The sequence below is a fragment of the Ursus americanus genome, chromosome 4, assembly GCF_024610735.1.
Source record: "Ursus americanus isolate L20-20 chromosome 4, mUrsAme1.1.p, whole genome shotgun sequence".
Lineage (NCBI taxonomy): Eukaryota > Metazoa > Chordata > Mammalia > Carnivora > Ursidae > Ursus > Ursus americanus.
Genome location: NC_142130.1, coordinates 31,419,614 through 31,442,109, shown reverse-complemented (window position 1 = coordinate 31,442,109; position 22,496 = coordinate 31,419,614). Strand labels below are relative to the sequence as shown.

The following is a 22,496-nucleotide window of genomic DNA, read 5'->3' as shown; positions in this document are numbered from 1 at the left end:
AGACCTATACAATGTTATATGTTAATTATATTGCAATAAAGCTCAGTGTGGGGTATGGGGTGGAGAAGGAGTGATTGGAATCTCCAGGGAGAGAAGAGAGAAATGGAGATGGGAAAAAAAATTTGAAGAAATGATGGCTGAGAAATTTCCAAATTTAATGAAAACTATAAATCCACATATCTAAGATGCTGAAGTACCAGAAGCATGAAGAAGGTACCCGATACTCAAATTATTTAAAACAGTGAGAATGAGGGGTGCCTGGGTGGCTCAGTCCGTTAAGCATCTGATTTTGGCTCAGGTCATGATCTTGGGGTCTGAGGATCAAGCCCTGTGTTGGTCTCCCTGCTCAGCAGGGAGTCTGCTTCTCCCTCTGCCCCTCTCCCTCCTTGTGCACTCACTCTCTCTTTCTCTCTCAAATGAATAAAATCTTAAAAAAAAATAAAACAATGAGGATGAGAAAATTTTTTTTAAGTTTTTATTTAAATTCCAGTTAGTTAACATACAGTGTAATTAGTTTTAGGTACATAAAATGGTGATTCAACACTTCCATATATTGCCCAGTGCTCACAATAACAAGTGCACTTCTTTTTTTTTTTTTTTTTTAATTATTTATTTATTGACAGAGATAGAGACAGCCAGCGAGAGAGGGAACACAGGCAGGGGGAGTGGGAGAGGAAGAAGCAGGCTCATAGCAGAGGCGCCTGATGTGGGGCTCGATCCCAGAACACCGGGACCACGCCCTGAGCCGAAGGCAGACGCTTAACCGCTGTGCCACCCAGGCGCCCCATAACAAGTGCACTTCTTAATCCCTATCACCTGTTTAACCCATCCTCCCACCTACCTCCTTTCTGGTAACCATCAGTTTGTTCTCTATAGTTAAGAATCTGTTTCTTGAGGCGCCTGGGTGGCTCAGTCGTTAAGCTTCTGCCTTCGGCTCAGTCACGATCCCAGGGTCCTGGGATTGAGCCCTGCATCGGGCTCCTTGCTGAGCAAGGAGCCTGCTTCTTCCTTTCTTTCTACCTGCTTCTCTGCCTGCTTGTGCTCTCTCTCTCTCCGTCAAGTAAATAAATAAAATCTTTAAAAAAAAAAAAAAGAATCTGTTTCTTGGTTTGCCTCTCTTTTTTTCCTCTTTGCTCGTTTGTTTTCTTTCTTAAATTCTACATATGAGTGAAATCATATGGTATTTGTCTTTCTCTAACTGATTTATTTCACTTAGCATAATACTCTCTAGCTCCATCCATGTTACTACAAATGGCAAGATTTCATTCTTTTTTATGGCTGAATAATATTCTATTGTATTTATATACTACATCTTTTTTTTTTTTTTAAAGTAGGCTCCCTGCCCAACGTGAGGCTTGAACTTATGACCCTGAGATCAAAAGTCACATGCTCTACTGACTGAGCCAGCCAGGCACCCCTGCGTCTTCTTTATCCATTCATCAATTGATGGACACTTGGGCTGTTTCCATAATTTGGCTATTATAGATAATGCTGCTATAAACATCAGGGTGCGTGTATCCCTTTGAATTAGTACTTTTGTATTCTTTGGGTAAATACCTAGTAGTGCTGTTACTGGATCATTAACTTTTTGAGGAACCTGCATACTGTTTTCTAGAGTGGCTGCACCAGTTTGCATTCCCACCAACAGTGCAAGAGTTCCCCTTTCTCCACATCCTTGCCAACACCTGTTGTTTCTTGTGTTGCTGATTTAAGACAGAGAATGAGAAAATTTTAAAAGTGACAAGAGGGAAAGAAAAACATGTAAAATATAAAGGAACAAAGATAAAGATAACAGGTTTCTTGTCAAAAATAATGCAAACAAGAAAACAGTACAACACCATCATTAAAGTATTGAAAGAAAAAAACCTGTGAATTTTGAATTCTGTATGCAGTGATAATATCTTTCAAAGTGAAGGTGAAATAAAGACTTTTCAGACATACAAAGTTGAAAGAATTAATCACCAGCAGACCTCCACTATAAAAAATGTTATAGGTGGTCTTTCAGGCAGAAGGAAAATAATACCAGATAAAATCTTTACACTAAGGAGAGAAGAGCACTTGAAATGATAACTACATATATAAGATCTATAAAATATATATAAAATATAAGATATATAAAATATATATATAAGATATGTATATCTTATATATAAAATATAAGATAAATTTTTTTATTTACAAGATAATTGGCAAAAATAATATAGGATAGCATTTATACCATATGTAAAAATAAAATGTGTGACAACAAATATCACAAAGTTGGGGAGGAGAAAATGCAAGTATACTTTTGTAAGGTTGTTAAACTAAATGTGAAGTAGTTTAATATCACTTAAAGGTAGACTGTGCTACATTAAGGACATTTATTGTAAATCCTAAAGTAACCATAAAAGTAACAAAGAGTTGTGGGGTGCCTGGCTGGCTCAGTTGGTGGGGCAAATGACTTTTGACCTCAGGGTCATGAGTTCAAGCCCCACATTGAGCCTAGAGCCTACTTAAAAATAAATTAAAAAATATAACAAAGAGTTTTAGCTAATATGCCAGTAAAGCAGATAAAATGAAATTATAAAAAAAATCCAGTTAATCCAAAAGGCAGAGAAAGAACATAAAAGGAACAAAGAATGGATGTTAAATATAGAAAACAAGATGATAAATTTCAACTTACCCATATCAATAGTCACATTAAATGTAAATGTCTAAATATCCCCATTAAAAGGCAGAGATTATCAGACTGGATAAGAAAGTAAGATCCAACTGTATGTTGTTTACAAGAAATGAACATTAAATTTTAAAAGAAAAGCTATAATGTGCTCACATTGGTTAAAAGGAAGCTGAAGTGGCTATATTAATTTTAGGTGAAGTGGATTTCAGAGCAAAGACTATCACCACAGCTAAACAAAGTCAATTTGATAATGGGATCAACTCATCAGAAGGAAATAATAACCATAAATGTTTATGTACCTAATAACACAGATTCAAAATGCATGAAGAAAAATTGGTAGAACTGTAAGGTATAATAGACAAATCTACAGTGATAGTTGAAGATTTCAGTACCCTTTTTTCACTAATTGATATACTAGACAGGAAATTAGTAAGACTATATAAGATTTGAATAAAACTGTCAACTTGACCTAATTGACATTTATAGAACACTCCACCCAACAACAGTAGAATATACATTCTTTTTAGGTATACATGGAACATTTATCAAGATAGAGCATATTCTAGGTCATAAAACAAGTCTCAGTATATTTAGACAAATTCAAGTTTTACAAAGTATGTTCTTTGACTACAGAGGAATTAAAGTAGATATCAAGAATGGAAGGATGTCTGGAAAAGCCTCAAACATTTGGGAGCCAATTAACATACGTCTAAGTAGTCCATGGGCCAAAGAGGAAATCAAAAGGGAAATAAACTATTTTGAACTGAATAAAAGTGAAAACACAATATATTAGAATTAGTAGGGTGCTGCTAGAGCTGCATTTAGGGGGAATTTTATAGTCCTAAAAATGCCTATTTTAGAAAGAAGAAAGGTCTCAGGTTAGTGATAGCCAGGCCTCCCTAAATTGAAAAAAGAAGAGCACGTGAAATCAAAGTAAATAGGAGAATGGGATTAGTAAAAACAGCAGAAATCAATGAATTAGAAAATAGAAACACAATAGGGAAAACCAGTAAAACTGAAAGCTGATTCTTTGAGATGGATATAGTTGGTGAACCTTTAGCCAGTTAGGTCACTTTTTAAAATGTACTGTTAGGGGACGTCTGGGTGGCTCAGTCGTTAAGCGTCTGCCTTTGGCTCAGGGCGTGATCCCGGTGTTCTGGGATCTAACCCCGCCTCGGGCTCCTCCGCTGGAAGCCTGCTTCTTCCTCTCCCACTCCCCCTGCTTGTGTTCCCTCTCTTGCTGGCTGTCTCTCTCTCTCTCTCTCTCAAATGAATAAAGAAAATCTTAAAAAATAAGAATAAAAAAATATAAAAATGTACTGTTAGAACTAACATCTCAGTGTCAGAAAAGTATTCTACATTTCACTTTTATAAAGTTTCATGTTTTTGGATTGTATAAGTTGTTTAAGGCACAAATTACTGTGTCCTAACTGGGAGAATTTTTTCTGTTTTTGAAAGAGCTGTAATAAGAGAAAGATCCAGCAAATGTTATAGATATGGCACAATTTCATAGCTTACTTCATTTAACTTAGCTGTGGTGGTGTGTGTCTTGTAGTTGAGTGTTGTTGTGAAAAGGTGTAGGTCCATGTCTGTTAACACGTATATGCTCTTTTTGGATGAATTTTTTTATGCATAATTTCAGTTTTTTGATAATATGTTATTGCTATTTTATCTGTGGTGAAAATGGAATAGCAAAATACAATTTTTGTAGATCAGTGTATAGTCACTGGACTTTTAGGGGTTGCACTGATGGTTTTGGCATACATTGGGAAATCTAGCATCTAGCCATTGTCCATATTACTTTTGATTGTTATACTATGATATCCAAAAATATTTTTCTGTTGTTTATTTATTTTTTAGGGAAAGAGAGAGAGAGTATGTACATGAGTGGGGGTGGGGGGCACAGGGAGAGGGAGAGAGAATGCAGAATCTTAAGCAGGTTCCACACCTAGTGCAGAGCTCAGCACTAGGTTCTCTCTCAAGACCTGAGATGATGATCCAAGCCAAAACAAGAGTCAGATGCCTTAACTGACTGAGACACCCAGGTGTCCCTTTTTCTGTTGTTTTATTTTTTTTTAAGCTTTTTTTTTTTTTTAAAGATTTTATTTACTTAGCGTGCACGAGAGCACAATCGGGGGTGGGGGGCAGAGGGAGAGGGAGAAGCAGGCTCTCCACTAAGCAGGGAGCCCGAAATGGGACGTGATCCCACGACCCTGAGATCATGACCATAAGGCAGATGCTTAACTGACTGAGCCACCCAGGAGACCCTAAGAGAACTATGACTCCTCTGAGGAGGAGAGAACTTAGTGGAGATGTTTAAGAGACCTTAAGTGAAATAAGGAACAGATTTATTGTAGATACTGTAAGCAAGGACAGTTGTGAATGTTAAAGGCCAGGGCATCAGATTTCTGCTTATGAAAAAGGAATAGGGGTGCCTGGGTGGTACAGTGGGTTGAGCATCTGACTCTTGGGTGTTGGCTCAGGTCGTGATCTTGGGGTTGTAGGATCAAGCCCTGTGTTGGGCTCTGCGCTCAGCTCTGAGTCTGCTTAAGACTCTCTCCCTCTCCCTCTGCCTCCCCCACACTCTTGCTCTCTCTCAAATAAATAAATCTAAAAAAAAAAAAAAAGGAATAACCTTTTCACAATAGATAAAATGATATGACTCAATGTAATAACCTCCCTTTTAGTCATTGAGAGTATTCAAGCAGTGGCTGGATCTTAGAACAATGCCCTCATTGGGACAGTGGTTTAATTTGATCACCATTAAAGTTCATTGTGATTCATAAGATTATATAACTCCTTGGCCTTTGCCAATGAATTTTTTTATTCTTGTGATTAACAGAGAAGAAGAAACACGTGAAAAAAGACAACACTCGGTGTCACTGTCAAACAGCAGAATTAGGATGCTTGCCATGATAGGGAAGAAGTTAATTCTGTTTTTTTCTCAGAGAAATGTCAGGGTTTCACATAGAGAATCTATGACAAATTGTGTGTGTATAGGTCTGTACACACACACATACACACAGACTCATAGATTATATAGTGCCTATATATATGTGTGTGTATAAATATATGTGAGTATGAATGTATGTATGTTTATACATAAATATGTGTGGATGTATATATGTATATATGATGTATACACATATTATAGTTTAGCACTGTTTTCTGCCACATAGGCATTTTTACTTTTGGAGTGGAAAAACTTTTTTTTTTTTTTAAAGATTTTTTATTTCTTCATTTGAGAGAGAGTGAGCAGAAGAACGAGCAGGAGGGAGGGACAGAGGGAGAGGGAGAAGCAGACTCTCCGCTGAGCAGGGAGACTGACGTGGGCTTGATCCCAGGACCCCAAGATCACGACCTGAGCCGAAGACAGACACTTAACCGCTTGAGCCATCCAGGTGCCTCTAGAATGCCTGTTTTAAAATGGTTTTTACCATATATTTTTTTAAAGAATCATTTACTATTTTTCTTTTAACTTTTTATACCTAATATGGGCAGAGTGCTGACCTTTGCTCTGACTTCCTGACCACAGTGCTCTGTCTTACTCACTGCCATCTTACTTGCTTCTCTGAAGAACAGGAAATTACCAGAATGATACCAATCATTTCAGCCCAATACTGGGTTAACTGTTTTTGTCATAGTTTTCATATTTATTAAATAATGTTGTATTCACAAAATTTCTCTTGTCTTAGTACCTGTTTTGTCACCTAAACAATGGTTGATAAGGATATTACAAATTCATAATTTTTATTATGGGGAAATTTCACACCCCATAGTATAATGTCCTCAGTTTACTTTTAGTAAACAAACTTTTATTAAACACAGATCACATCTTGTGTTTTCTATTTAAAATTGAGGATGGAATGAAATGGAAACTGTAAGGGGAGTGAATTTGACATTTCTGTTCATCTGTACAGCAGTCTTCTGGTTTTATTTATTAATCTTCCTCATTTATTTCTTCTTCTGGATTAATATTTGTTTTCTTTTGACAGGCAGTGATGGTTTCAGAAGACTTTAATATAGAAGCTCCCAACTATTTGTCCAAGGAATCCGAAGTTCTCATTTATGCCAGACAAGATTCACAGTGCATTGATTGTTTCCAAGCTTTTTTGCCTGTGCACTACCGCTATCATCGGCCACATAGTAAAGATGGAGAAACCTTTATTGTGGTCAATAACCCTGATTTATTGATGTATTGTGACCAAGGTGAGGGTTGCAAGTCTTTTCTGAGGGTTAAAAATAAAAATAAATGTATGGTGGCAAGTCTGAAGTCAAGGACAAGAATGACAAAAGCAGGTTTCTTTTTTCTTTCTTTTTTAACTTTTTTTTAAAAAAGATTATATTTATTTATTTGTCAGAGAGAGAGAGAGCACAAGCAGGGGGAGCGGCAGGCAGAGGGAGAATCAGGTTCCAAGCAAGGAGCCCGATGTGGGACTTGATCCCAGGACCCTGGGATCATGACCTGAGCCGAAGGCAGATGCTTAACCCACTGAGCCACCTAGGCATCCCTCTTTTTTAACTTTTTGTTTGTAAAATATACCATAGATATAGGAAAACTTCACAAATAAATAGTTTAGTAAATTATTATAAAGCAAATACCCGTGTAACTACCACCTAGGTAAAGAAATAGAGCTTTGCCAGTCACCCTAGCAGCAGCTCTGTGTGTCCTGTCTCAATCATAGCCTCCTCCTTTCCTCTAAGCCTAACCCATATCCTGACTTTTAATCACTTGCTTATGTTTCTTTATACTTTTTTCACCTAAGTGGGCATTCTTAGATAGTAAAGCCTTGTCTTCCGCATTTAAAGAAATGAATTTCCATTAAGTCTCTTAATTTACAGGTTTCCCCTCTTTCCCTTTCTTTTTTTTAAATTCACCTGTCAAGAAGTGTGGGTCAGTTGACCTGCCTCCTTTCTCATTGTTGGGGTTTTGATGCTTGTACTCATGCTGTTCATCTAGCCTCTTTGTTTCCTGGAAGTTGGCTGCTGGCTCCAGAGGTGTGATCAGATTCAGCTTTGATTCTTTTGACAAGACTATAGGTGGTGCTGTGTTCTTGTATGACTATGCATATAATGTCTGGAGTGTTTCTTTTTTTGGCCATTGGTCCTCTGCCCCTGTGCTGCTTTTCGTTTCTTCATGCCGATTTGCAGGACTTGCAGCTGTTGGTGTTTTGTCTCCGCTTGCATAGATTTTCGTGTTTGAGGGGATATTTTACCACCTAGTTTTGTTGTAACTGTTGTTCATGAGTTTTTGGTTTTGGGTGTAATTGTTCTTTCTGTTTTTATGTGTGCATTTGAATAAATTAAAAAAAAAAAAACTATGCTTCCCCATTTTCAGTCTTCCTAGAATCAAGACTTTAAGAAGCCCCTTTCAGATTTTGGTTGTGTCTCCAAATTTGGGTTGATTAGAATATTCACAAATCAGTAGCCCTAAAGATTGGGAGATAGGGAGTTTTTAATCATACTTTGCAGCCATCATATATTTCATGATGAGAAAATAATAAAGTGTTCAACTTGTTAGATTCATTTATCCAACCTAGTTTTCTTTCTTCTAATTACTCTAAATAAAATTTGAAAAAGTGCCCTCTCTTGAGAGAGCATCTGGGGTTCTGGTACTGTTTTTGTTTTGGTTTGGTTTGGTTTTTTGTCTCAATGCTCTTCATATGGGTTTGTTTAGTCTATGGAAATTTTTTTAGTTGTATGCTTAGGATCTGTTCATTTTTCTGAACATATGTTACACTTAAGAAAAAGTTTAAATTTTTTAAAAAATGGTACCTACTGGGGGTGCCTGGGTGGCTCGGTTGGGTGTCTGCCTTCGGCTCAGGTCATGATCTCTGCGTCCTGGGTTCGAGCCCCACTTCCAGCTTCCTGCTAAGCAGGGAGTCTGCTTCTCTCTCTCTTCTGCTTGTTCTCTCTCTCAAATAAATAAATAACATCTTAAAAAAAAAAAGTGGCACTTACTGTAATGGGATTTGTTAAGAACTCATGCTTAGCTTCTGCAGTCTTGTAAAACAGCATGTGATAGATAGATTCAGGTCATGTACATTGTGTAGCAAAGTGTTTGAGTACTCATGCCTCAACATGAAAGACTGGCCTAGCGTCTAGTCCAGATGCTGGTTTTCTGATACGATGTTCTACCACTCTTTCTCAGAGTTTCCAATTTTGAAATGCTGGGCTCAGAAACAAGTGGCAGCTCCTTGTGCTTTGAAGAATAAGGATATCTGCCAATGGAACAATATGAAATATAAATCAGTAAGTTAATATTTTATGTTGTTTTTCGATCATGCTGCATTATTTAAAACTCATAATGTTTCTGCCACATTTAAGGGATTAGCATTTTATATCCTACCATTGAAAGCTGTTTTTTGTTTGTTTTTAATGTTGTTTCTTTGCTACTAATGGCAATAGTGGTTCCTCATTTCTATAGAGTCATAGAATCATTTAATTTGGGGACTGGAGAGATTTAGGGTTAGTTCCACACCTCATTGGTCCAGAGCCTAAGTATAGCTAATATGCTTTTTAAAGGTGTGGAGTGGCAATGAAACACAGTGCTGTGTCCATCTGGTTTTACTTTATCTAGAAAAGTGTTTCGATGGCTGATGTCAAAGAAATGACTGCCTAAGTTTTCTTCCAGGGATTTGATGGTTTAATGTCTCATATTTAGGTCTTTAATCCATTTTGAGTTTATTTTTGTGTGTGGTATGGTCTGGATTCATTCTTGGTTTTACTTCATCAGTACAACTTTATTTTATTTAGAACTTTCTATTAATTTTTGAACAACAAAATCAATTCGTTAACTTCATTATATGGCACAGAACAAGTGAGAAAAAGGAACTAAAGACTCCAAGTAGTAGTATTTCAACTGCGATAGAGTTTCTAGACAGTTTTATTGCGATTTATATGTCTAAATCCAGGTTGTGGCCAGCCATTTTTACAGTTTTGACTTCCGACCTTGTTTTCAGTTAATAAATTAGGTAAGTATTCTTACTTCATTAACATTGGCTTTGTCTAAGGAGTGTACAGTTTTCTCTTTACCTTCTTTAGTTAACATGGTCCACTTCCCTCTCTCCAGCGTGGTGAGTCTTATACAACCATCTCTTTTCTTTCCCTCTTTTTCTGTCCTTTCCTTCCTCTTTTATGAGCTGCATTTTAACTGATGCTTGTAATATCCGTTTGTGTTTCTCTTTGACCCTAATTCTCTTCAAGGCCTGCTTCCTTTGGTGGAATAGCACAATTTGTGTCATCATTTTTACCATTTACTTTTACAAGGAGTCAAATGAGCCTGCAATAAAAGTAAAATGATTTTAAAATGTCAAACCAACAGACAGACTGTCAGTCAGATAAACAGAAAGCAGATTTGTTCATATGTAGATATTTAGATTTGAAGTATCTTCCTTGGAGTTGCTTTGAAATCTGTCTACCAGCTAGCCTAGGAAATATGGTGAAGGCTTACTTCAAAGCACTGCTATTTTGTAATGGGGAACTCTCTTAGAGCTGACAATTGGTGAGATGTAGGACTGTGCTAATATCTTTTGCAATATAGAGTTGCTTTTGAGTAGATTTCCATTACCATATGGAACCCGAATCTTTTTTCAAACTCTAAAATACATCTGGAGAATTACATGTGATTTTCTTTTTTCTTTATTTTTTTTTAAAAATTTTATTTATTTATTTGACAGAGACAGCCAGTGAGAGAGGGACACAAGCAGGGGGAGTGGGAGAGGAAGAAGCAGGCTCATAGCGGAGGAGCCTGATGTGGTGCTCGGTCCCATAACACGGGGATCACGCCCTGAGCCGAAGGCAGACGCTTAACCGCTGTGCCACCCAGGCGCCCCTACATGTGATTTTCTTATGTGAATGAAGAGTATAATTAGTGTTTACGATTTATTTATTTAAAATATTGGTAGTGTGCATTGCTAGGAAATAAGTAATTACCCTATTAAAACGTTTTGAATTCAGTGCTCTTTTAGACCATGTAACTTGAAAGAAGAGGTCATAATTAAGCCCTTTGAATTGTATGTGTGTGTTAACATTTCTTGTTTACATATACCAGAAAAATAGGTGACCATTACTAAGGTGGTGAGCTACATTAAGGCTTGTTGATTTAAGATACCATTTTTTGGAAAGATAATTTTCAGGTGGCTTTGTTACAGATTATGTTGGTAACATTTGTTTGGGCTGTGAAATTATACTCTAGATATTTATGAAAAGGAACCAAAAATAAGAGCATTCCCAAGTTAACTAAATTTTAGTGTTTTTAAAAACCTATTTTAAACCATAAAATTTCCTAGAGTTTCTAATTGACCCCCTTTATCTTCAAAACCAAATAGAAAATAGAAACCATGTTGAATGTAGGAGAACTTGTTTTGCTGGTCAGGATGACAACAACTTTGATGTTTTAACAGTAAAAGACACATTCAGTTGTGTAATTTGTGAATAACAGCTTTTTAAAGGTATTTTGGAGAGAGAACAAAACGAGTGAATGGATACTTTAGCTTTATTGTTGTTTTAATGTTTTCCTTTAGGACTTTGAGAGAAAATTTTATATTCTAATATGAAACGTACTAAAAGGAAGTAAATATTTATATTGATTATAGAGATGACAATGGGAGGTAGCCAGCATCGGTAGAAAGTAGAAGTCAAAACTAATGAGAACTTAAGGATTATTGTTATTGAGTCTGATTCTGTTATATTAAATGAAATGTTGAATCCAAAAGAATCACTCAAACAATAATGTTACGTGTAGTGTAGCTTTGGCCGAAAGATACTACAAGAAAAAAATTAAGTTAAAAGTCAAAGAAATAGTGGTCTCACCCTAGGGCATGCATTTTAAATGTCTCTAACTTCTCTCTCTCTCTCTCTCCCTCTCTCTGTAGGTATATAAGAATGTGACTCTACAGGTTCCAGTGGGACTGACTATACACACCTCTTTAGTATGTTCTGTGACTCTGCTCATTACCATCCTGTGTTCTACTCTGATCCTTGTGGCTGTTTTCAAATATGGCCATTTTTCCCTATAAGTTTTATGGAGTTTAATGCTTTCCATAAACCTAAATAAGACCTATTTATTGGGATTAGAAGTGTTCTTCTAGAATTATGTCCTTGCTTTTGTCTTCATTTATGGCTAAAATTATGTGTACTAGAGGAAATTTTGGATCATTTTCAACCAATTCCAGAATTTAGTGCTCTGTTGTATAGACCTTTGATAATCTTCAAGCAAGTGCCAATAGAAGAGGAAACTTAATTTTGTCAAATTAATATTTATTTTGTGAAAAGTGATTTTATCTTCATTTCGGTTATGAAAATGAGTACTTCATGTGTTACAGAGAAATTATTCTCATTTTATGAACAGAAGCATTTTAATTTCAGCTAAAAATTGAGAAAATCATTATAAACAAGAATAAAATATTTTGGATGAATCAGTTTATTTAAACATTAATTTTGTGAAAACATTAAAGTTATTCATCCAGAGTTTAAAGAAAACAAAGTAGGAAAGCTTAGAAATATTAATATCAAGATTGATTATTCCTTAAAGCATTTCCATTCTCCTTTTGTATTTTATTATACTGTTTTGAATATATGAATTGGTTTAATGAAACTAAGTACTAAGACTTAGATTTGATTTAGTACTGAATTTGTCAGGAAGACAATTCAGATTGTCATTTTAGAGTATGTTTTATTAAGTTGTACATTTACAAAAAAAATCTTTTTTGTATCTTTTGCTCCATGCCGAACTTGGGGCTTGAATTCATGACCCTGAGAGCAAGAGTCACATGCTCACGGACTGTGCCAGCCAGGTGCCCCTCTTTTTTGTACCTTCAGTGAATTTTTTTAAACAAAAGCTCTTATTCTATTTTTCTTGGGGGAAAATTAGAAAATAAGTGCTATGAGCTAATTAAAAAATAAAAAGGCATGGGGCATTTGACTGGCTCAGTCAGTGGATCATGTAACTCTTGATCTTGGGGTTTTGAGTTCAAGCCCCACATTAGGTTGTGTGGAGTCTGGAAGACTATCAGAGGTATCACTCTTTCTTTCTTGAAAGCTTAGTTATGCCTTTGAAGGGATGTTCTTTTTTATCCAGCATTTCAATGTGCTTAATAAATGGGACTGTTTTTCAGGTTATCTAATAATAGTGTGCCATATTGATCTTTGATTCCTTTCTCTCTACATCATGGGGTTTTTATTCTACATCTATACATAAGCACAGTCTAGCTACCTTCTCCATTTCCACTATGTCCCTAGTATCAGCCAAGATTACTGCCTTTCTAGTTCATTTCCCTTCTATTCTTGCATCTGTATACTACATTTTCCACATAGCAATCTAGTGATCTTGAAGTATAAGCCAGATAACTTCACTTCCCTGCTTGACACTCTTTTTTTTTTTAAATAAAGATTTGATTTATTTATTTGACAGACAGACAGAGACAGCCAGCAAGAGAGGGAACACAAGCAGGGGGAGTGGGAGAGGAAGAAGCAGGCTCCCATCAGAGGAGCCTGATGCAGGGCTCAATCCCAGAATGCTGGGATCACACCCTGAGCCGAAGGCAGACGCTTAACGACTAAGCCACCCAGATGCCCCAGCTTGAAACTCTTCAATAGCTTCTTGGCATAAATCCAAACTCCTTAGCATGGCATTCAAGATCCTTCTTGACCTGAATCTTGTCTACTGTAGTGTTTTTTCACAGTACACTACTCTTGCAATAAACTCAAGCTACACAGGTCTTCTTAACTGATCATAGCAAGCCTTTTTCTTCCTCCTTTTGCCTATAATGCTTTCTCCTAGGAGCTTCTCATGCCTCTCTTCTATTCTCAGCTTAAATGTTGCCTCCCTAAAGATGCTTTCTCTGGCCACCCAATCCAAAATAATCTCCCCAGTTTTCTTCTCATACCAGATATCACTAGTTAATTATTGTGTTTGCATATTTGTAAGCTCCACAAAGGCAAAGTGATTTATGTCCACCCTGTATCCCTGATACCTAAGTGATATATTTTAGATGCTCAAATGTTTGTAGAATTAGTGAATACATTGACGAACTCCTCCCTGGATAAGACATGAAGGCCTTAATTTTAAGGAGTTGGGACTTACTTTAGCAGCAAAACATAGTAAGAGTTTGAAAGTAAAATGCAAAATGGATAATGGATGAATTCCCAGAAACAAATACACTGTAGCAGATTTATATAACAGTAATGTTGGTCAGCATCTTTGGCACAGACCTGAATGGAGACAATGCTAAATTAAATGAGGGACTGTCTCTCTTTCTCAATTTAAAGAACACTCTCCCCGCCCCTCCCATGGCCAAGAAGGAAAAAAAGAAGAAAGCGAGGAGAGCGGGATGCCCGTGTCCAAACTACGACTCCCAGCAGCCCCCGCGCGAGCCCGCCCATCGGGAGGTGTTGCGGGTCTCCGCCCCGTGGAGCTCCGGGCTTGGGCCGGCGAGGGGCGGTGTTCTGGCCCCGCCCCTGCCCGCTCCCCGCCGTCGCCCTCCCCCAGGGTTGTGGCCACGCGCAGCGGCGGCGGTTGTTCCGCTTCCCCTCCGGCCCGGGCCGTCGCCATTGCCGAAGGCTCCCTGCCCTCCCCTCCCGGCGCCCGCGGGGCTCGGCTGCCGCTCGGCCTAGCGGTAGCAGCGACTGCGCTCCAGCGCGGCTTGTCTTCCCGCCCCGCTTCCCCTTCCGTCCCCGCCTGCCCCGCGCGGCGCGCTTGCCCGGGGCGGCTCCAGAGCCCGCCGGGAGCTCGGACCGAGGCGCTTCGCTGGGGCGGGGACCTTTCCTCGCCTGAGGTAAGTGTGCAGACAGGCCGGGACGCGGGCCGTCGCTCTCTTCCTTCTTCCTTCTCCGAGGCCTGGCCGGCGCGAGCGGCCCGCAGCAGCCTACCTGCCGGGGGTAGCGCCGGGGCAGCCGCCACCTGCGTGCCTGGAGCCGCGGCTCCTGGGGCGGTGGCTCATTGTCTGCTCCCCAGGGCCGTTTTCTTCGGCTTTAGCCCGAAATGGGAAGCTCGCTAGGCTGGCGAAGTCTAACTCTTCCTGGACCCAGCCCTGCCCAGGGCCGTGTCGCGCCACAGGCTCTGTCCACTCTCGGTCTCCCTTCCCTCGCGTTTCACGGTCCTCCTGTTCTCAGTTTACTTTAGTGTTCGACCTCGCGTCTCGAGTTTTAGTCCTCGATTTTTCCTGTCTTACTGAGTCCCAGCCCCTCCTTGCTACCTCTCTGGTCATCTTAGTTTCATTGGTTAGGCGTGTTTTTTCTAGTCCCTTTACTCTTTTCTAAACTACAATGTGTAATCTCTTCCATATTACGCGTTAGTAGAAAAGTATAGTTTTCCGAGGATTTGAGGGCCTTGCCTAAGAACAAAACTTTCGGATCTTCTCGTGATTCTTGTTTGATCTTCAGCCAGGAGGTGAATAGTTGCTTCTTTAGGTAATTTAGGTGAAGGTTGGCTTTTCTCCATGTTTGGCTTTCTTTAAAACAACACACGTAGGACGTTGCTACAGAGTCTCCGGTGGACTCAGCCTTTTGGCTAATTCTTTAAAGATAAAGTCATCCCAGAACTAAAGTGTGAAAAGTAATTTCTGTTGTCGGTTGGTGTGGTCCTTTTATCTTCGTTTTAATAGGAATACTCGAGGCAGTTCCGAGCGTGATTTATTTCCTCCTGGATAAATCATGCCAACTCCCATTGATCTAATTGTTTCAGTTCTACTTTACAAGTTATCTATAGTTGTTTGTTTTCTTTTTAACCTCTGTAAAAGACAATCAAAATGGTTAGGCCTAAAATTAGACTACGACGAGCTGTGTTTTGGATCAAGGTTGTGCACGTCACGTTTTTTCCCCTTCTCTGTTTGACTCTTCCGCTCTTATAAGTAGGCAGGATATTGAAATGTACAAGAATTTGCTTGGGGGCTTTTGTTTTTGTAGGGTTATCCAAAAGAATAACATTAAATAAAATTAGATTGGGATGAAGGCAGTGAATAGTAATTTTTAAAGCAGGTTAGAACTTGTCAACTTTGTCAGAAGGTCTGTGGCATTTGTAAAACATACTCATACTAACTTCTAAGTATCTTTTATGGATATGTGGAAATATATATATATATATATATATATATATATGCATACATATAAATGGAAAGCTTTGTTCATGTTCTATTAATACAGGGTATTGATTTTTTTTTAAAGATTTTATTTATTTATTTGACAGAGATAGAGACAGCCAGCGAGAGAGGGAACACAAGCAGGGGGAGTGGGAGAGGAAGAAGCAGGCTCCCAGTGGAAGAGCCTGACGTGGGGCTCGATCCCAGAACCCTGGGATCACGCCCTGAGCCGAAGGCAGACGCCCAAGGACTTAGCCACCCAGGCACCCCAATACAGCGTATTGATTTAAGGCAGTTCTTTCATTCTTAGCTTTTAAGTCTTTCTAGCTATTAATCAACCAAGAACACTGATTTACATTGTGAAATATGAACCTTCAAATGTTTTTGACCTGTAATATATGTAGGTCTTAAGCCCACTTTCAGGGTTTGGTGAAAGACATTAATCTAAATTCAGTGAATTTTGCTTTCACTAAATACTCCACTTTTACCTAAGTGACTTAGTACTGAGCTTTAATACTGCCATTTGATAGTGTCAGTTGTCCTTAACTTGAGAGGTCTTGTTGGCCAAAGGGGCTGAGGTATAGAAATGTTGGAGTGTGAAATTTGGTCTGTTGATGTCAGCTTCTCTGTCCATTCTTCTATAAGCAGATATTTTTACCAAGGAAGAGTTACTGGATATTCCTCTTCACTTAGGGCTTTGATTCCTGGTTTACCATTATTCAAAAAGAGTGTTATTCTTCTGGACTTTGTGACATTTAATACTAACCTTGCAAACCCCAAATCATAACGTAACAGTAAGTTTGTATTTGGAATGTATCTACTAAACAAATGAATAGGGGTTCCAGTGGTTCTCTGATCTTTATGATAGGCAGGTTTCCAAATAGGCATGGTTAACAGTGGTGTATATTTCTTTTTAATTACGCTTTTTAAAAAAGAGCTTGTTCAAATAGATAAAGATAAAGTAAGTAGATACTTTAAAGTCATTCCTGTTTCTTCTGTCAATATCGATTCTAATAATTGAGTGTAATGTTTCTTCTGACTTTTTAAAATTTCTCCTCTTGATTAAAACTTGAAACTAGGTCTTGTTCAAGGCTTTAAGGCTTCGGGATTCTGATCGGTTTGTTTTCAAAAACCCTTCCAGTTACTTAGAGGGCTAATTCCAGACTAGTCAGAGGGCAGGTAAGTTACTTACAAATCTGAGTTGGGCCTTGTATCCTTCTTTTACCTTGGTAGAAGCAGAAAGACAAGGAAAAATTGCCCCCATTGCCTTGAAGAAATACTGATTGTTTTCTTCTGCGATCAGAATTTTCACTACTTCTTCATTTTAGGATCACTAACCTATTTAAGAATAGTCATTCTGAACATTCATGAGGGATTTCAGAGTTCTAGCCTATTATTATCTCTGAGGTACATTAGTACTTACCATTCCATGTGTCTCAAATGGTTAGGTGCTGGAGACCTGGGTTTGAATGACGGCTCTTCTGCTTGACCCTGAATAAGACATGTACTCTTTCCAGGACTTGGTTTTCTTCTGTAAAATGGGGATTGATAGTAATAACAATATAATACAAATTTCATGGGGCTATTTAAAGCAAATGAGATAATGCAGGTAAAGTACTTTACAAATACAGTGCTTAAGTTCTTAATAAAGATTAGTTAATATTCCATTCTAAAATAGGTTTTAGGGGTGCCTGGGTGGCTCACTTGGTTAAGCATCTGCCTTAGGCTCAGGTCATGATCCTGGGGTCTTGGGATCCAGCCCCACATCATGCTCCCTGCTGAGCGGGGAGTCTGTTCCTTCCCTCACCCCACTCGTGCTCTCTCTCTGGCTCTCTCTTGCTCTCAAATAAAAGAAAAATCTTAAAAAATAAAATAAAATAGGTTTTACATTTAATTGCTTGTGTAGCAAATATTATGCTTCCAAACTTAGATTTAAGAATGCTTTCTGGAGGGGCGCCTGGGTGGCTCAGTTAGTTAAATGTCTGCATTCAGATCAGGTCATGGTCCTGAGGTCCTGGGATCAAGTCCCGCATCGGCTCCCTGCTCAGTGAGGAGTCTGCTTCTCCCTTTTCCTTTGCTCCTCCCCCTGCGTGGTGCACTCACTCACTCTCTCAAATAAATAAAATCTTTTAAAAAAGAGTGTGCTTTCTGGAAGAGATTGGGATCTCAGGATCAATTTTCTGAGACCATAACTGTTAAATTAGAAATTGTTTTTTTGGGAAAAAAAGCTTTGCTACTGATTACTGATATAAAATACAGGTTTTTCAAATACAAGTTTTTCAAATTTTAAAAAGTATGCATATTTCTTATAGAAAATTTGGAAAGTAGCGAAGATTATTAAGAAACAGGACAGGGGCGCCTGGGTGGCACAGCGGTTAAGCGTCTGCCTTCGGCTCAGGGCGTGATCCCGGCGTTATGGGATCGAGCCCCACATCAGGCTCCTCCGCTGGGAGCCTGCTTCTTCCTCTCCCACTCCCCCTGGTTGTGTTCCCTCTCTCGCTGGCTGTCTCTATCTCTGTCAAATAAATAAGTAAAATCTTTAAAAAATAAAAAAAAAATAAAAGTTGTGGTTATTACATATTGTTTTCCATCTCCATACATATAGTTGTACTTCATCTTTTTAACCGTCATGATACAGTCCATTGTACTTTGTTTCATTATTCATGGTTGTTTATGTTACAGTAATCCCCCCTTATCCACAGGGGATATGTTCCAAGACCTCCAGTGGATGCCTGAAGCCACAGATAGAGTGAAGCCTATATTTAATATGTTTTTGCCTACATATACATACCTGTGATAAAGTTTAGTTTAGAAATTACACAGTAGGAGATTAACAATAGTAACTGATAATGAAATAGAACAGTTATAACAATATGCTATAATGAAAGTTATATGAATGTGGTCTATCTCAAAATATCTCATTAGACTGTACTCACGGTTCTTGTGATCATGTGAGATGATAAAATGCCTACGTGATGAGATGAAGTGAGGTGAATGGCGTAGGCAGTGTGATGTAGCGATAGGCTTCTATTGACCTTCTGGCAATACATCAGAAGTGGGATCCAGGGCAGTAGTTTACTGCTGGTAACTGAAACTGCAGAAAGAGAAACCGTGGTAAGAGGGGACTACTGTACAGATCTTCATCAACTTACAAGGGGGTTTTGTCCCGATAAACCCATTGTAAGTTGAAAATGGCATAAGGCAAAGCATAGCTTAGCCTAGCCTACCTTAAACGTGCCCAGAACACTTAGGTTAGCCTACAGCCGGACAGAAGCCTCTAACAATGCCTAATTTATATTAAAGTGTTGAATATCTCATGTACTTTATTGAGTAGTGTACTGAATGTGAAAAATAGAATGGTTTTAAGTGTATGAGTTGTTTATCTTCTTGATCACGTGGCTGACTAAGAGCTGTGGCTTGCTGCCACTGCCCAGTGTCACAATACAGTATGGTACTGCGTATTTCCAACCCCGGGAAAAGAGCAAAATTCAAAATATGGTTCCTACTAAATGTGAAAACTTCACTTTCATATCTTCCTAAAGACTAAAAACTGTAAGTGAAACCATGATAAGTCAGGGACAGTCTTTATTCTCTCAATTTGGAGCAAGTAAAACTGGAGCCTTAATGAACTTCCTTGTATTTTTGTGCATATATACAAGTATTTCCATAAAAAGCATTCTTAAGCGTGCATTTTAAGTTTCGATAAATGCCAAGTTGTTGTCCAAAAGTCTGTATCAGTCTGTCCTTCCTCATCAAATTGTAGAAGCTCTTCATACATAATACCTTCTCTTTAGGAAGATCTTTCCCATTTTACCTTTATCAAAAAACATTCTTTTTAATAATTGTTGTATTGGGGTACCTGGCTGGCTCAGTTGGAGGAGCATGCGACCTTTGATCTCAGGGTTGTGAGTTTGAGCCCCCTGTTGGGTGTAGAGATTACTTAAATAAAACTTTAAAAAATAATAATTGTATTTTAATCTTAATCCTTCTGAAATTTGTGTGGGGGCATGTAAGAGTTTTAACAATATAAAATAGCTTGGTTACTGAAATGAAATACAAGTATAGAAAAAATGTTAAGAGTTTTCGGTTGCTGTGAAATCAATTATAAAAATTCAGGGAGTAATATTGTAATGGTCTTATTGTAAGCCTCACATCTGAAAAGGAAAAAAAATGCCCCTTTGGCCCGTTTGTTTGTTTGTTTGTTTGTTTGTTTGTTTGTTTCTTTCTTTCTTTCTTTCTTTCTTTCTTTCTTTAAGATTTTATTTGTTTATTTGACAGAGAGAGTATTTGACAGAGAGAGAGAGCATAAGCAGGCGGAGAGGCAGAAGGAGAGGGAGAAGCAGGCTCCCCACTGAGCCGGGAGCCTAATTCAGGGCTCAGTCCCAGGATCCTGGGATCATGACCTGAGCCGAAGGCAGACGCTTAACTGACTGAGCCACCCAGGCACCCTTGACCCCTGTTTCTTGTCATCTACTGATTTCATCCTCATCCTTCAAATTTCTGCTTTTGAGTGTATCTCTCTTTGGGAATCTTTCTTTATCTCCACTATGTTATAGATATTCTTATATATTTTCTTAACATGTTAATCCATAATTTTATTTGTGGTATGCTGAAAGCATGAGTTATTTATCTGGAAATGAGAGTTATTTCTCAATTTTTGCTAGTTGAAACTAATCAAAGAGGGAGATGCAAGGACAAACTCACTAGTGTTGGTTAAAAGTGATACATTCGCATTACTGAGTTCTTCCTCACATCTTTCTGATCAAGCTGTTACATTGGTAATATTTTTTTATGTAAATGCTTAATAGGTTCTGGAAAGCTAGAAGGTTTTATTTTGGCCTTGCACTTATTTCATAAGAAAAGGTATATTTTAGGACACCTGGATGGCTCAGTTGGTTAAGTATCTAACTCTTGGTCTTGGCTCAGATTTGATCTTAGGGTCTTGAGTTCAAGCCCCGCTTTGGGCTCTATGCAGTGGGGAGGGGGGGAAGAACAAGGTGTATTTTAAGATATATTCTCAGCTTTTAAATATTTAATTAATGTTCTTAATTTGAGTTTATTTAGTGATTTATAGGCTTATAAGTGAAACAAAATTGTTACATAATAAACACCTGAGCAGCAAGAGGTGGGTAAACCATTTAAACAAAATTTCAGGTGCTCTAAAGAGCAAATTTTTAAAGGAGAAGTTACATTGCCACAAAAAATAGTGGAAATAGAGCTAGATGTTTGATAAAATATCTCTATTATAAATTCTTCCTGAACTTTTTTCACCTTTCTGATTAAATACTTGAAAAGAATAAAGTTGCCTTTTTTTTTTTTAGCCTCTTATTCCATTATATATGGATAACTACTGTTGATATTTTGTTATGCTTCTTACCAGTACTTTTTCATATATATATATATATATATCTTCTATATATGTGTGTGTGTGTACACATAGCTTACTTTTTCTTATATATGTATATGTGCGTGTGTGTGTTTGTACATAGCTAACTTTTATAAAATTAGAATCTTGTTCTGTATAATTTGTTATCTTGCTAAATCTTGAAAGTTTCCCTTTGTTAAAAATTCTCTTAAAATCATCTTTTAATGTTTGCCTCGCATTCCATTGTACAGCTCTGCCTTACTCGCTCTTTTCCGGTTGCTGAATGTGTAAGTTATTTCCAATATTTTATATAAAAATAATGTTATAATGAATAGTTTTCTATTCATACCTGATTATTATAGAATATTTTCCTGGAAGTGGAATTGCTGAATGAAAAGGTATAAGCATTTAACAGTCTTAAATTATCCTTCAGGAAAGTTTGCTGTGTATCATCACTGGCTGTGTGTATCCCTTTTTATTGCTATCCTCAATGAAGCAGCCATCATTTTTAATGAAATTAATAGAATTTACTTATTCTTAGGCAAATAAAAATCTAGTTTAATTTGCATTTCTTGTTTAAATTAAAATTATTTTGTTTTGGTTAATTTGATTTACTTCTGATAAGTATGCAGACGTAACTGGATATTTGTGTCCAGTATTTTTATTATTTTACCGGTCTTCAATAAAATTTTATTTACTTTTGTTTTCCAGGTTCATTGTCTTGTCTGAAAATAGTATAGTAACCTTTCCTTCCTTTCCAGGAGTCACAATATTTATTTCTATTTTAGGGCTTTATTATATTGGCCAGAATTTCCAAGACATGGTTCAGTAAGATAGGCGATAATTGTCTTAGAATATCTTAGAATATTTTTAGAATTTACTGAAAGAGTAGGAAAAAATCTCAGAAATTTAGTTTAATAGGAGTATATAGGCCATATGGTAACTTCTGTAGTTACTTCTGTAGAATCTTGAATCCTTACTTTCTTATAAGTCAGTTTTGATCATTTGTATTTTTCCAGGTTATAATATTTTTTGATTTTCAAATTTGTTACTATATGAATGTATGTAATATTTTATTATTAAAATCTGTGGTGTGTATTTCCACCCTTTATTAGTGATTGTTATTTTTCTTGACTTGCCAAATGTTCATTGACTTAGTTTTTAATAACCAGATTTATTGTTGGTTTTCTGTTTTCTGATTCCCTGATTTTTACTTTTCTCTTTAAAATTTTGCTTTTCTTGCTTTTGTTCATTTTTTTTTACGGTTTTTTTTTTTTTTTTTTTTTTGGGAGAGGATGAGTGCATTGGGGGGTGTGGAGCGGGAGAGGGAGAGCATCTTAAGCAGTCTCCATTCCCAGTGTGGAGCCTGATGCAGGGCTTGATATCACAGTCC

The 22,496-nt window shown here is 37.6% G+C and overlaps 2 protein-coding genes across 4 annotated transcripts in view; both read left to right on the top strand.

Moving 5' to 3' along the window:
* The window catches only part of PIGX (phosphatidylinositol glycan anchor biosynthesis class X), a 35,701-nt gene extending 23,623 nt beyond the window's left edge, over positions 1-12,078 (top strand). The window contains exons 5-7 of the mRNA XM_045812597.2: positions 6,655-6,868; positions 8,811-8,911; positions 11,536-12,078. Of these exons, the coding sequence (XP_045668553.2) occupies positions 6,655-6,868; positions 8,811-8,911; positions 11,536-11,679 (459 nt within the window). The 3' untranslated portion in view covers positions 11,680-12,078. The remainder of the gene's footprint in view (positions 1-6,654; positions 6,869-8,810; positions 8,912-11,535) is intronic.
* A 2,048-nt stretch (positions 12,079-14,126) lies between these two features.
* PAK2 (p21 (RAC1) activated kinase 2) overlaps positions 14,127-22,496 on the top strand; it is an 88,945-nt gene continuing 80,575 nt past the window's right edge. For 2 of the 3 annotated variants that reach the window (XM_087861537.1, XM_087861538.1), the window contains exon 1: positions 14,127-14,436. The gene's annotated coding sequence lies outside the window, so the exon portion shown is untranslated. The remainder of the gene's footprint in view (positions 14,437-22,496) is intronic. The other variant, XM_045812758.2, reaches the window with a different exon arrangement.